This window comes from Aulonocara sp. 'chitande type north' Nkhata Bay, linkage group LG17 (assembly GCF_057382095.1).
Source record: "Aulonocara sp. 'chitande type north' Nkhata Bay isolate Kocher_YH1m ecotype deep benthic linkage group LG17, A_spYH_male_GT1.1, whole genome shotgun sequence".
Classification (NCBI taxonomy): Eukaryota; Metazoa; Chordata; class Actinopteri; order Cichliformes; family Cichlidae; genus Aulonocara; species Aulonocara sp. 'chitande type north' Nkhata Bay.
Genome location: NC_141360.1, coordinates 26,079,103 through 26,095,119, shown reverse-complemented (window position 1 = coordinate 26,095,119; position 16,017 = coordinate 26,079,103). Strand labels below are relative to the sequence as shown.

Genomic DNA, 16,017 nt, shown 5'->3' with positions numbered 1-16,017 from the left:
TCAACATGTAGGGTTCTCATGACGTAGACAGGCCCAATTCTTCCATCTTGGACTATAGCTGGTGAAGATGTTCCCATAAGCCTCTACAGCCTGAACGAGCTTCTGCATAGCCGTGTCAGCTTTCCCCCTGCTTCTGGTTCTTTTTAGCATGGCTCCTCAGCTTGCAGTAGACCTCCAGAGCAAGAACATCCAGAATCTTGGACTGATGCAGTCCAAGATTTTAAAGCTGGAAGGCCCAGAGCCTGAGCTGAACTTTTAAAAATAATAGTGCTAGGATTTTTCAGTACTAAATTAGTCATGTTGTGGATCATATGGATGGAAAAATGGAAGTACATTTCATAAATATACTTTGGCAGGCATCAATATAACAAGATCCCCTGCCTGTCCAAGTAAGCCGTATATCTGGGAAACTGTAACTATTCAGCGTAAATCATCTGTGCTTTTGCATTTCATCAACAAACATTGAAGAATGTGAAATTGCTCAATATGGATGGAATTACGTTCGGTATTGATATAGCTACACACACAGCCAATAATCCATAGAAATGCCATATCTGTGAATGCTTAAATTTTGTCTTGTGATAATTTCCCAACACAATAAAGGGCTCTAATAACAACAAACAAAACGAGGGGAACAAAATGAGTTGAAACAGATGGATACAGTTGTATGGTACACTGGGACCTCACAATGGGTCCCAGGGTTGTTTACCAGATGGTAGCCTTGTGTAGACTACTGTGCATGTGAGTGTGAGATATTGTGTGAGTCTGATGGTGTTTCAGCAAAAATGATTCCATGAAGAAAAATATGAGCCTTTTTATTTATTTATTTATTTATTTATTTATTTTGAAAAGCAGCCAGACGTGGTGAAAAATGCAGAATGATCCGGAGCTAACAAGACAAAGAAGGCAATTTATTTTCTGTAAAGCAGCCTAATCCCACTGCTAAATTTGATTTTTAAGAGACAGCAAGATGCTCTGTCTAAAATAATTGAATTGTGACCTGCTCTGAAGCTGCAGGGTGCGCTGGTTGCCAGAGGTACTTGTTATTTTTTTTTTTCTACGAGACATTATCTCCTTAATTAGGCTGTGATTTAGACTCAGAAATCCCTCTTCGACGAGCCAAACCTTTTAAAATGCCAAAAAGCGGACATTCTCAGGAGGAAATCTTTGCTTTCCAGACCATTCTTCACTAATGACAAGATCAAGACTCTAAGCAAATACCCCAGCCTCTCTGGCATCTTTTGGGGGGGACCACAGTTTTTGTGTGGTGCTTGATTGAATGCTAATTTATTCCTTTGTTTTGTAAGTGAAAGAATTTCCCTGTGGCGCAAGTATGAACTTTTTTTTCACTAAAGAATTTTAAATTTTCTCTTTATCTGAAAGTGAAATGAGCATGGACGGTGCTAATCTTACTTTTTAATCTAATAAATGTAGTTTTGGATTACTTTGGGGATAATTTTGGGTTTGGTTTTTGCATGATAACAGCACTCTAGGGCAGATGGACGCTGCCAAGAGACATTGTGGCAGCAAATGTACTTTTCAGCTGATCTTCTAGTGCATTCTTTTGAGAAGAAGTGCATATAAATAGTTAGTTTCGGTGCTTTCTATCACAAGAAACCCAGGAAATACCTACAAAGTGTCTACTGAGGTTGTTTTTTCTAATTTCCCAATCGTCAAAACCAAAAATAGACTGGGGGGAAAGCAACAGAACTCACCCAGATACTCAGAGATAAATTTAGCTCAACATAATGCTTGCAAAATAACACCTGCACACACCTACTGACTGTTCAGCTACGCCAGACTTTTTCAGGACTGTGTTTTGGTCTTTCGCCTCTGTGACTCCATGACAGCAACAGCTGTGTTTGCCCAGAGATGTGACACAACCACAAACCTTTCTATAGCCAGGTGTGTTGTTCAGGTGTCGGTCGGGAAACCGGATGGTTAAGCACTGCCATCAGGTGCCCTCGGGCTGCTACTGCTCTCCAGCTGCCCAGCAGACACTCGGCAAACTGAGGGCTCATCTGACTTGCTGCTTCTTCTCTTACTCTTCATAATCACTTGGCAAGCGCAGGCCATCTCAGGTGCAGTCTTCTGCACTGTGCAAGAACAGTTTCACAAAATATATTTACTACCTTACAGTACTTCTCCCTGAATATTGTTCCCACGCTGACTTTTTACTTGTTTCTCTGAAGTTTCAATAAAAACAGAGGGCGGCAGAAAGCAGGGCAGATGAGCATTGTGCTGTGAAGTTAAAACATCCATGTCAAACTGGTTTGCATGATACACTTTCTGTGTAAGAGTACTTGAGCAGTCTTTGCACACTAAAGACTGTATATGAAAGATGGTTGTTGGCATTTGCTTTTGAAGTCTCAAATTCACCAATTATGCTGTCACCATCTTGGTTTTCTTGGAGGTAGAAGTGTACAAGATTGTGAAGAGCTAAAGTAAAATTCATTTGTGCATGCATGTTTAGCCCAGAGCAGGTGACTACATACTATGCTTTTCTGTTGTTGTTGTTGAAGTTGAAACCACAAGATTAGGAAATGCATTCAGCATATTTGTTATGATAAGCTAGGGTAATGGCAATTCAGTGTGATCTTAGGTATAGCCTGCTCCCTGTTTATGCTAGATCAATCCCCACCTTTCTCATTATTGGATTAAATCAGAATAGATGCCAAATTTGAATGAAAAGTAATTTGAAATCAAGCCAAAGAAACAAGAACGTGTACTGCAGTAGTCTGCAGCAGGATATGAAACCACCTTACTCTGGAATGCAAATACAGAAAATCAGGAAGCAATTATTCAGCCTGTTGTAATTTTACCCTGTTAAGACATTAACGTGCAAAAGTGCAATCCAAATTTAGCCGTGTGGAATTACTCTAATTTTGTTTTGCTGTGCTTGTAAAGATGAGTCACGTGGTTAATAAGGAAATTCATTTTATACAAATCTGTTTGAGTCTCAAAACAAAGGCAAACGTTTGAAATTGTACATATAATTGCTTGTTAAGCCTTCTGAAACACGCTGCATAATTAGAGCTTTTTTTTGGCTCATATAAAATAGACTTAGAAGTTGTTATTATTATAATGTTGAACTCTGAAAATGACTGTATTGTATATATGCTTGTGAAAAATGACTTTCTGCTATAGTGTCATCAATCTGGCAGTGTGTGTGTGGAAAGCTGTATGCTCTTCAGTTGCTGCTAGCACTTCTGCAGCTTCCTGGATGTAGTGGATCTGGCTTAACTCCTGCACAGAATATCTGTGGTTCTTTTTGATAGGTCTATGAAACCTGGATAGTCCCAGAGTCGTTAGAGCTCTGAATAAGCCTGAGCCCTGAGCCAAGAAAACACCGTAGCGGTGGCCAAGAAACACGATGGCCGAGCAGAAAGGCAGCAAGGACTGAATGGCACTTGGCTCTCTGACTGCTTCGGTCATTACATAAACCCTGTGAACAGAGAGGCAGGAAAGATTTCTGCTCTTCAAGTGTCAGTGCTCCACACCGGCACAGTGCATCCCTTTTCTTTGTGAGAAGTCCATCACGAGAAGGGTCTGCTGACACAAAACCGCTCTGTCTGAAAGCGCCACTTGTTTATCTTCTGCCAAATGGATGAGCTCAATCTACGGCAGGTTGCAAAACATACCAATGTCTAGCTACTCGGGAGGCTTTATTGGTAAAACAGAATGGCCAGGGATAGCAGATGTTAAGCAAACCATTTGGCATTGTGTTACCTGCAATAGTAGAGATGCTGTACATGTGAGGAGATAGCAGACATTCCACGGAGCACGTTGGTGGAGAATAAGAGGCTTTCAACTGCAGCTTGGGGTCAGGGGGTCACATTGTAGTCTTCTGATATAATGTCCACAAGATAAGCGGCTGTAAACTCTTAGCTCTGTACAAGATATCCTTCCTATCTATCTATATCACAGGCAGAATGTCATATACACAGTATATTCTCACCACGGAAAGCTAACTGTGTTTTCCGTATTTCTTAAAAGAGGTAAAATGGACTTTTATGCTTTCATATATACTCTTGCACATTTTTTTTCTATTTATACTATCAAATAATGAGCTTAGTGTATGTGCAAGAAATGCCTGAGGGCTAGCAGGTGGGCTAAGCCCCGCCCACCTGCTGGTAGAATCTTTTGTTTGCAAAGTTCAGTTTGATTTTATTTATACAGCTCCTAATCAAAACAACAGAAGCCTTAATGTGATTTATATTGTAAAGAGTCCACAGGATGAACTGAGGGTCTGCACCATCGCCAAGTATGAACTAAATGAGGATAATGCTGAACTGCCAATCATGCAAAGCTACTCTACTAGATCCAAGAAGAAAAGCATAGAGCTTGCAGTCACTGTAATGGGTCCCCTTAAAATCAGCATGCAACAGAGGCCCTGGCTGTAACTAATCCAGAGAAGTCGCAGCCTCTGGTGAGCACGTTATCCTGTTCTGTTGTAATATTTAAAGAGAAACTAAAAATCCACAGGCTGTGGAAGAACAAAATCCAGCTTGTTGGGTAAAAGGCTTAACTGCGCAATCAGAAAGCTGCAGGATGTTTGATGCTGTCTCAGTGCTCTCTTGTCCTCTGGCTTCTCTCTTCTTCCTTTGTATGTTTTTCAGCAGCTTGTGTGGTTTTCCAGATCCCGCTTGTATTTGGACAACGGGACGTAAGATGGAAAACAACAGGGTAACGCTGAGGTTCTGCTCAACTATAAACGGTGAACGTGTTGGAACACAATTATCATGATTCAGCTTGGTACAAGTTTGCTGTGAAATTTCAAAAAAAAAAAAAAAAAATTCAGGACAGGAAGGAAGGCCCACGGATGCCAGCACTGGGGCGAAAACAAGATTAGGGGTTAGACAAAACACAGGATCACTTCCCCCCGCTGTTTCGGCACTTCGAGCAGAAGGTACCCCATTATTACTGCTGGCCTGCAGGAACGGGATTCATTACTGGGAAACGGGACTCAGGAGAGGCTGCTGGGATAAACGCTGTAGCAGCCCTCACCACCAGCCTGCCCCCGCCGTCTCTATCTGGCTTTTGTAACAAGCATCTCAGTCTGCGGTTGGGACATGCAGATGTTTAAACTATCTTACTGCGCTTCAAGAAAAGCAGTTATTACTCAAAATCATGTATTGGGAGGATGAGTGTCTGTATGGGCTTGTCAGGATGGCTGAGGATTTGTTAGTCTGCGGGTTCTAAATAAAAGTGCTTATTTCATTAAACATTGTAGACTTAAAGCTTTAGATGAACTGGCTCTTAAGACCAGTTTGACAGTTGCATCACTGCTGTACACTACGATAGATTCATTTGAGACACTTAAAATTTGTTTGAGCTGCATCATTCAGTACACTACGTTATGTGTTTTCATTTTTCTCTTGCCGGCTTGGTAATGCAGTTTAACTGCAGATCACTTTAAAAAGTCCCTACTCTGACAAAGTGAATGTAGGCTACAAGTTCACTGTGATGGATTACATAATTAAAGATTTAGCTTTCGGTGACTAGATGAAATAAAAACCACTTTACGGCTAAACTACAGAGCAAGTCAGCACAATTTTGCTAACATATGAGACCTGCTATGACGCATGTTTAATGTGGAGATATTTGCAAAGAATGGAAAAGAGCCGCCTCGTTATTCAAGAAGACCACAGCGAAAATGAATGATGAATACCTAATTTATGTACCGCTATTTTATTTTGGCGTACTGCGAGAATCCAGTCTTTATACTTTTCCTCTAATGTGGTGCTGGTCCTGAGAAAGGTCTGCTTTTGAAAACCAGCTGACATTTAATCAGGTTTGAGTACTGATCATTACTTAACATTAATAGCAGATGTTTGGGAAATATTGTGGAAGAAAGTCATGATGGATGAAAGCTGAGGGCTCCATCTTCTAGTCACTGGTGAAATCTTTGCGGTTCCGACTTCGACCTAGCAATTTTGTGATGTTCTTTGTGTAGTTAGGGTAACTAGTCATTGGCACCACATTGATGGAAAGGGGGCAACAATCTCTGCATATGCTGGCCTAAATAACTGCAAAGAGAACCAGTTGAACACACACATACTGCTGACCTGGCTCCTGAGCAGAGGTTCTGATTATAGTCTGGATACCATGCAGTGTTTGTCCTTCATATCAGCATTTTCAAGCACAGTCTGTCTGCCTGAAGGCCACGTGCATAACTGTGGGGCATTCGAGTGTTTTGGAAGATGCACAGACATCCGCATGTTTGTGTGTTCACCTTTGACTAAATGAATAGACCCTCATGTATTTGATTGTGGAAAGTATAGCATTCAGCCTGCTGCAGGTTTTTCATCAGGGTTGGTGTTTCCACTGTACACCATCCACTCCCACAGAGCAGTTAACCTAGCAGAAAGACTGTAACCTTGATTAAAGCTCAAAAAGTGCACTTCTTTCAGCGCCTTCCTTTAGGGGTCACCACAGCAGATCATCCACCTCAATCATGTGCAGAAGAGGGCAGAGTTTATATATAGCATGTTTTAAACGACCTCTGTTGACTTCTGAGCCGAGATGTGGATCATCAATATGTGTGATACTAGAGAAAACCAAAAGAGCTGATTTGCTGAAGGTGCTCTTACTTTAAGAGGCATCTCCTTCCCTCTGATCCGGGTCAGCGTTGTTAATGAGGCAGAGGGCCTGTCTGCGCTCTAGTTTCCTGAGATAACAATGTTTATGCCTGGGAAGAAACAAAGAACAGGTATTGGTTAGGTTTCAGAATAATAATAAAAACAAACAAAAATAATAAATGCATGTAGCATGGACGCATGAAGTGGATTAGGTGCTTTAGAATATGATTGATACAGGAGTGAGAATTTTTAATTTTCTCTAATTGAGCAAATCTAATCAAATGTAAACAAAATTCAACTTTGGATCAATGGATCCAAAGAACAACTGTAATTACACAATTTCATGGCATTTGACAAGACTGGTTAATGTCAGCCATTAGCAAGACCAAATAGTTTTGCACAGCCTGTCATACAATTTGTATTCCATTGACACAGAATGTCACTTGCTTCATATAACTCCTAATTTCACCTTGATGTCATGCTTAGAATGAGCAGTTTAGAACTCACCCACAGCTGGATCTGAATTGATAATAACTGTTTTGTGCCAGAGTTTGACAGGTGAAACACGTCTGTTTTTCTCATTGATGCAGTGAGTCAGCTGGACTGATATTCAGCTGAGGAGGCTCATGTTGATAAAATCCGGCTAATCTGCTGTGCAGCTACTGTTAAAGCCTTCCGAGTTTTGCATGCAGAGGGGTTACTGTCGCAAACATTTTATGGTCAGCTGAGGGTCAGAGATGCAGCGTGAGAGTCGAGTAAGCCTACTTAAACCAGGGGAAAACAAGTTATCTGTAGTCTTCCCTTGACCTCCCATGTGCTTCTCTCAATCCACGTTGAAGAGCTGCCTTTGAAGGCATCGTGCATTACGATAGGTTGTTACTTATGTAATGTAATGGGGAAAAATGTCTTACTAAAACATGTGGCACTGTGCGTAACATGCACACACACTATATCAACTTTACAGACTGGGGCTGAAATGATCAGCGTTAGCACCAGCAGCCTTCTTTTCCATCAGAAAGCAGTTAGACATCGTTCCAGCCGAGTGATTATAAACCTTAAAGCCTTAAACCTTTTACTTTGTGCACCAGAGTACTGCAGAACTGAGCTTGTTAGTGCAGCTGTCGTGACGGGGCTACAGCGCTGACGTAACAGCCTAGAACCAGCAGTTAACTGGCGCTGTCTATTGTTTCAAATGGTAATAAGTAGTGTAACAAACTAGTATTTTGGGGTGTCAAATAGCAAATGGGATAATGTTTAATTGTCTGGTGGACTAGTCATGAACATAACTAAGGAAAAAATGTGAATCCAAATAGATTTGGACCAGGAATCTGTTTTTTTTTTTTTTTGTTTTTTTTCCAAGAGATTCTACAGAAAATTGTAAATTCAGATGCAAACTTATTGTCATGATGGGATTTAGCTTCACTTTTTTCCTTTTTTTAATAGAGTGCGAGGTTTTAGGGAAGTAAAAAATTGTACTGCTTCCTCATTAATTTTGCTGTAAATTACCAGTAATTGCTTACTTTGGTAAAAGCAGTTCTCTCTTTGGCTGCTGTTACTGTTAGTGGCCGAGCACATGATTAGATTGTCTAACACTCTTTTACGTGCCTCCAGTCCAGTCTAGTCCGGCGGGGTCCACTGTAACTCGCTCTGTAACAGCAGTTGCACAGCAGTAGTCTTCTGTTTGATAAACTCCAATTATTTGTTCTCTCAGTTATACAGTTCCATGGTTTTGTGTTGCCCACCAAGGATGGAAAAAAAATACAATTCCTTTGGGGAACTGATGTGAACAGGTGAACTCTATATATGAAAACTTTTAACTCCCCATAATAAACCTGGTTTTAGTCTAACTGATGCTATTTTTAGGGCCAATAATAATATCAGGGCTCAAGATTAATGAAAATTAGAACCAGACTCTGCAATACAATTCTTTGGGACTAACATTTAAAATATTTATGCAAATGTATCCAATTTGACTTTGCGGCTTCTCTCTGCATGTCTACCACATGCATGGAGACACAGACATCTCTGCAATCGTGTTGTCTCTGGTTTCAGACTTCTCACTGAGTACCACATCACTGAGCCGAGGGCTGAGCAGGGGCCATGTGGTTGTTGGTGGAGGTCTGCGGTGTTGGAGTTTAACGTGCCATTTAAACAGTGACCCTCCTCCCCAAAACTGTAAATATTCCTCTATCCTCTCAACCCTGCCAGCGCATACTTAAAACGGACACGCGGCCAGTCTGTTTACAAGCCCGGTCGAAGTCGGTGCTCTGTTCCAACCTACTGTGGAGGTTATAGACAGGAGAACAACAAGTTTGGCAAACTTAAAAGCATGAATAGAGTTGTTTCCCACACATGTATTAAAGCTTTTGCAGACTGTCAGAGATCTTTGCCCAGACCTGCTGAGCCCAACTGGCCTGCCCTCAGGCCTTCATCCCAGGCTAACGCATCCCGAGGAAGCTGATGCTGCTCTCTCTCTCTCTCAGTAATAACAGCCGCGCCCCTGTTTGTTTGCAGAAAGTATTTTTTCTCTCTCTTTCTTTCGTCTTCCTCTCCAGAACCCCCCGTGTAGAGGGAACTCATTTTGAGGTCTGGCGAAGTGCTGATTAAAATATTATATTCTCACTTGGAGTGAAAATGAGGGTCAAGACTCAGAATTCAAAGCTGAAGAGTGAAAGATTTTGCTCGATAAACAGACTGTTTTAAAGAAAGCAGCCCGGGGCTTTGAGGCCAATGAAAGCTTTTGATTCTTGGGAAAGTCATGTACGCTGTTTGACTCGACTCTGTCCCTAAACAACCCTATCTTTAAAAAAAAAGGCCCTCTTGTACAGTTTTGAGACTTGAACCAAATGCAAAGGCATCTGATTTTGGAAAGGATAGATATAGCGGGACTGGGTTTGTGAACTGTGATAAATCATAAATGAAGTGGTGGTAGACCTTTTTTTAAAATATACAGCTTTAGTGTTTTGAGAAGTGGTGCTTTTATGTGCCTTTTATGTCCTTTCCTCTGTATAAATGTTGGTTATGTGTCGGCATGTGGAAATATAACAAACCACAGAAGCAGAGCACCCAAATGCAATCCACCAAAAGAAACCAGGAGAGCAGCAAAAATCTGAAAAATAAACAAGACTTAATACACAAGAAAATACAAGGAAAAAATAAAATCAAGGAACATAGGCGATGGATGGAAAGGTAAGATTCTGGAAGAGCAAAGGTGATCTGGCCACTTGTGGTGGTACACTGGAAGCTGATTGGCTACTTGGACATGAGTGAGACAATTGGTATGGGCAGAAAGTAGTAAACACAATAGACGTAAGAAACAAGAAAAGGATATCAGATCATAACCCTAATAACAACTCAGCAAATACTTAAGAAACCAAAATCATGATTCATTTGATCTTGGACATATTCAAGCTTCAGTTGCTTGAGTTCTGGACGCACACATTCACCCTGTTTTCACACTAAAACCCCCACATTGGTTATCTAGTGTCTTCTACTTCTCAGCCTTTTTTCAGACATACCAGTAGCTGATTAAAGAAAACATTATTTTTTTGGTTGGAGGCCACAGGCAGCAATAGAAAATATTTTCTTTGGAGAATTAAATGTAATATTTTTCCTGACGATGATCCAGTCGTATTTTGGGGGGGATGTCAAATGATGTCTCACTCTTGCTCAGAGTTGGCATACCTCTGCCGCACCTAACGGCGACCTTGGCAAGTCGGTGGTGTCACATTAATCAGCCTGCAGCTCCGGGGCGGATGTCCTCTCTTTGATCTCTGCCATACCTGAGCGCAGTGCTGTGCCTGTCTGTGCCCGTTACCTGAGCTTGACTGGCAGTCTTGATTAAAAGACAGTGGGCATCGGTGTGCCAGTTTACCTCTTCCCTAATAGATCATCTTAATGAAGTCACTGTGCTGTGGCGAGTGGCAGGTGATTAATACACAGAAGTCATTAAGTCTGCTGTATACGAGCGTGCCTTTGTTGGAGCTGCCCTTTGCTTGTTTGGAGGTAAATCTGAGGACTAAGTGGTCGAGCTGTTGGCAGTTTGACAGAATGTATGTTTAGACTGGATCTGCACAGAGTATGAGAAAGTGGAAGTAAAAGGGACAGGCTATCTCGTGCCAAAACAAAACGGTTAAAAGGTGAACATGCAGTGAAGCCAAAACGTGTAAAGGGGTCATCCTGGGACCCTCCTATCCAGGCCCTCCTGCAGCTCAGACATTTTGTGGTGCAGTCTCCAAAAGTTGATTCTGTTCATCCGGACGTAGCGTTTTGTGCTACGTCTGGATGAAAAGTTTGTTTCAGATCAAACTAATTTAAATATTAGACAAAGATAAGTAAAAACAGAAAGTGAAGTTTCTTATTGAAGGTGTTTATTACTAAAGGGGAAAAAATCCAAACCAACATTGCCCTTTGTGGACTAGTGATTGAACCCAAACCTGATAACTGGTTGGTCCACCCTTTTAGCAGCAACAACTCCAATCAAGTGTTTGTGATAACTCGCAAAAAGTCTCATTACGGCACTGTGGAGAAATTGTGGTTCACTCATCTTTGTAGACCTGTTGTAATTCAGCCACATTGGAAGGTTTTCGAGCATGAACCACCCTTTTAAGGTCATGCCACAGCATCTCAATTGGATTCAGGTCAGGAATTTGACTAATCCACATATCTATCTTTTTTTCCTCAATCAATGAAATCATCATTTAAAAACTGCTTTTTTTTTTAATTTTCTTGGGTTATCTTTGTCTCAAGGTGTTTTTTATTGTAAAATAAAGACCCTACAATGCTACAGAGAACCCCCAACAATCAAACAACCCCCTTTATGAAGTTTGCGACAGTGGGAAGGGAGAACTCCCTTTTAACAGGATGAAACCTCCAGCAGAACCAGGCTCAGGGAAGAACAGCCATGGGGGGCTAAGGGGAGGAAGACGGGACGAGTGACACACTGTACACATTTCTCCCTTGAATACAGATTGTGAGTTTGTACAGATTGTTTGCCATGGAAGTCACTGCAGCTGTAGCTACCTCTGCTGAGCTGTTGCTGAGCAGCTTTTTGTGGACACTTGGTTTGAAACTTGAATCATGTGTTCAACCAACTAAAATGATCTCAGTTTGAGGCTTTATTTTTTGTGCATTTTAAAATAAGACATTTATCTTAATATGTCTTAAGTAGATTTGAAAGTAGCCACTTTAGTTTGGGAACCCATCACCTCTCCCATCACACAGCATCCCTTTGACCAACATTTAAAAGCTAAAGAGCAGGGAAGTAAAGCACACAGCCTGCTGTTCTGCAGACAAAGACTGTAGCCTTTGCATTGTTGCTGCCAGAGATGGAGTTTCAGAATAGATGAGTGATCATTTTCCTCCCTGCAGAGAAACTTTCCAACCACAACACACATTCCAGTAGACCGTGAAGCTCTGCTCCAGATGTAGCTTCTTTTATTCTTCATGTGGAGAGTGACGGTCAGAGGCCTGGAGGCTGAAGCGGAGCAGGATATGTGCTTTTCTTAAGTAAACACGCCCTGACACTTGGTCCTGTTGTAAACAGGAAGCAGAGAGGATTCTGGAGAGATGTCCTCTAACACTGAAGTTTGTAATGATCTTTTTAATATCATCAGTACACAAACTGATACCTCTGTTTACTGTATGTGCCTTGACTTTTGGTACATTTAAATTTTGGCTCAACATTTAATGATCTTAGAACATTCAGTGTATTTTTAATTAATCTTAATTAGGGTTTAGTATTGTGTAAAAAGTGCTTCTCCCGCAGATAATCGGTCCCAGCTGGGCAGCATTCACTCGACTCTCCAAAACTGTTTGGGGGAGGACACGTGTCTTTGCTCTTCACTTCTTAATTTCTTAACTTATTTAGATTATGTTATAAATGAACTTTAGCCTCAGTGAAGTGTGCACAAAATTGTCTGCAAAATGGTAAATGAACGCCAGATTATATCATTTGTATACAGAGAAATATAAAGTGTTTTTAAAATATGCAAAGAATAGGCCAACAGTGGCTGCTATAAGTGTGTCCTTGTATGTACAAACTTGTGGAGAGTGATGCGTTTCAGAGGGGGACTCTCGAGGCCCCTACAGTGGTGCTACAGAACATTGCATTACTTCTGTGACACTATTTGGGCTGAAGAAATTATGTGTAATGTTGAAATGCAAATACATTGCTCAAGGCATTCAGTCAATGCCCTGGACGCTCATCCTTCAGCACTTTCAGTGCTTTGCCCAGCTGGCCCAAGGTAAGAAACTGGCCAGAAAAATAAACACTATGATGATGTCAGGAGCAGAAACACCCCTTATATGGACTCGCACAGATACCCTTTTCCTTTAGCTGAAATAAAAAGAAGCACAGCAATTTGGAATACTAGAGAGCAAAGTGGGCTCCATCTCTTTCCAAAACAAACTTTGAGATTCCCAACTCCACATTTTAGGAAAGTTTGTGCATAGCAGAGTGGTTAGTCATTGCGCAATCCACTCTGCGTTGACACAGACAGAACTCTGTTTTATGGCATTTTCCATATTTCATTGCTCTTAATCTCCTAATTATGCCCCATCGTGGGATACCTCCATAGGTGTCTGTGTGGGAGATGATGAGAGCACCGGTGAGGTGGAGGAGAGTGCTAGCATTAAGCTCTGAGTGAGACTCAAAAGGAACTGGCATTTCCCCCAAGGACAACTGATAAACAGTTTGGCAGGAAAAGCCTTGCAAATGACTGCATTCCTCTTTAACCTTGTAAGGCTATTTTTACCGATGAAGGGTCTGCTGGGCAGCCATCTTTTGTTCACCCTGCGGTGTAAAACAGGAAAGCCTGGTTTGCATTGTCCCCTCTGGGAGTTTGGCCCCCGTTCTGTCTCGTGTCACGATCCGGCCGTCAGTGTTGAGATGTGTTTGTGCAATGCATCTCCGCCGCTCCTGACAGATGAACCCAGTAACTCTGTCGTACTCCATCTCAGTGTGAAGTTTGGGCTGTGCAGATATTTTAAGATAAAAATAAAAAATTAAGATTATCAGAAGTAAAGTTGGTTTTCCGAGACTATTCGAAAGCTCTCTGCTTTGATTATGAAAGCTGCTAGCCTCTGTCAAAGGGATGTTTGCACTCCGTATGTTTATATTGTGTCTTTTATTGTGTTTTCAAGGGACATTCCAGTGGTCAAAAATCCCCCCTGACTTGTCCTCAAGAGGTGAAAGGTCGAGTGCAGACTGTTTTCCTGTTGCCGTACTAGAGTCCATCTGGCATTAGGGTAGTGTTTGAGCTGTAGCGACTGGGGGATTCCTGGAAGTGAATGTGACCATGTCTGAAGAGGATTAAGAGGAGACCCTGGTTGTGTTGAGCCAGAGGTCAGTATTGCTGTTACTGTGGGAATGACCTTGCTTGTCACCACGCATCTGTCAGTGCACTCAAATGCAATAAAATGAGGAAGTTACTGTTGGATTTGTCTGGGGGACTGACTCTAGCAACCCGTTAAGCACTGGAGGGTGGGGTTGGTTTGATTGTACACTTATCTTGAAGAGTAAACAAAGTTTCAGATGAGAATAAAGAATTCATAGAAGCAGATTGTATAAAAAGTAACAAGCTGAGCATATTTTTATACAAAATAATAAAAAGTCAGACAGAATCTGTCCCAAAGCCTTTTTCACAGAGGAATTCTTGACATTATTGTGATAATTAGGTCAGTCATTTTCTGAACTTTTCAGTTTGCACATGCTGCACACAGCTGGAAATGGTTCACTTCAAACTACTGGATTAATGTGAGGGAGCTTCTGTTGTGCAACAAGCAGAGGCAGGACAAAAGACGCCCACCTGCTACTAGTGAATGCACCAGGGATGCACCAGTTGTGAAGTTCTGGTCTGATACCTACACCTGTGGCTAACAGTTGATGCTGACACCAATAATTGACTCTCTGCTTATGTTTGTCCCCAATTTTGCTTCAGAAAAAACAAGTAAACCTGTAAATGCCATTTTATTTGCTGACACACAGCAAATAATGTGAGTCGACAAGGCCAACATCAGGAAGCTGTCCTGCGGTGTGTCACTCAGCATTTTGTTTTTGGACAAGTTAAGGCCTGATTTGGCTTTATAGGAGATTTGTTCTCACATGCATCTCTCTTGGGTGAATATTTAGAGTGTGGTGAACACTTGAAGCTGTTGTTTTTGTCTCTCACTGTTAAGATGCTTAGATAAAACAATATATTTATCATCTGTATACAGTAAAAAAAAAAAAAAAAAAAAAACATACCTTGGCTTAGAGAAGAGGTTTGGCTGCTGACAAGCTGCCTGTTGAAAACACAAATGCACAAATGATTCCTCATTCCTCAACCCTCGTGCGATATACGGTTATGCAACCAACAAGGAAGTTGTTTATATGATGCAAATTTGGTAAAATGGGACCAATGTTAGATCTGTGTGCATGAAGTTTTCTTTAATTTACCAACCTTGACACAGATGGCGCATGTAAACATAGTTTGTGTCCACTTCACTTCCTAATTTCATCTGTCATCACCTTATCACAGAGCCTGGATGAGCTGGATGATGATGATGGCGGAGAGAAGGACAGGAGGGAGGAGGAGGAGCTGGTTCAGGCCAACACGTTTCAGAATGAGTCGATGACAGCTGACCCTGACACTGGCTACTTACTGGTAAGAAGTGACATGACATAAAAAGGAGTTTTGTTTTTTTATTTTGCAAATCAGCCTCAGCACAGGATGTCCACAGAGTACAGCCAGCATTTTTTCCACTTGTTATGTCTTTGAGCAGAGTATCTTACATATTGTAACATCAGTGCGGCCAAACGGAGACACTCAGAGCTCAGGGAGGCACGGGGAATGCTTAGTTTGTGCAAAAAAGCTGCAAAACACAAAGGTGTCATGGTGTTTCATCATCAATGGAAAAAGAGGTTAAAGGCAAAATGTAACAAACAAAGCAGCTGGTGCAACAGTTCCTCATAAGTCTGGGTTTTTTAGTGGTCTAATTAACTTCTTTTTTTCCTTTTCTTTTCTTTTTTCTTCTTTTTTTTTTTTTTTAAACACTTGAGATGCAAGGTGTAATCAGAAAGTTCTTTTTTTTGGAAATCAGTCCCCTCTTTATTGTGCTCCTGCTGTTTTCTCTGGAAGTCCTGTTCAGACCAGTTGCACTTGGACTTTAGAGAGACAAACATCTTCTGTGTCAAACCAGCCTGACTTTCAGGTCAGGGAGCACTGTAATGAGAACTGGGCCTCCCAGAAAATCAATGAATTTTCAGCAGAAGAGCTCACAGTCCTGCTGTTAACACCCTGCAACACTAGAGGAAGGAAGAACTGGCACAAACAGTTTAGACCACAGTCTTTGCTTAAAACTAGCTCTTCCCAGTAGCTGTGCCTCCCTGACGGTTTGTTTTCCTCTGAAATAAGTTAGAGGCATTGGATTGAAACACCGGAGCAGATCCAGCACA

General features: G+C 41.5%; 1 protein-coding gene across 3 annotated transcripts in view; it reads left to right on the top strand.

The window, feature by feature from the left end:
• The window catches only part of pawr (PRKC, apoptosis, WT1, regulator), a 79,477-nt gene that overhangs the window by 40,194 nt on the left and 23,266 nt on the right, over positions 1 to 16,017 (top strand). For all 3 annotated transcript variants that reach the window (XM_086269968.1, XM_086269966.1, XM_086269967.1), the window contains exon 3: positions 15,101 to 15,226. In XM_086269968.1, the coding sequence (XP_086126094.1) occupies positions 15,101 to 15,226 (126 nt within the window). The remainder of the gene's footprint in view (positions 1 to 15,100; positions 15,227 to 16,017) is intronic.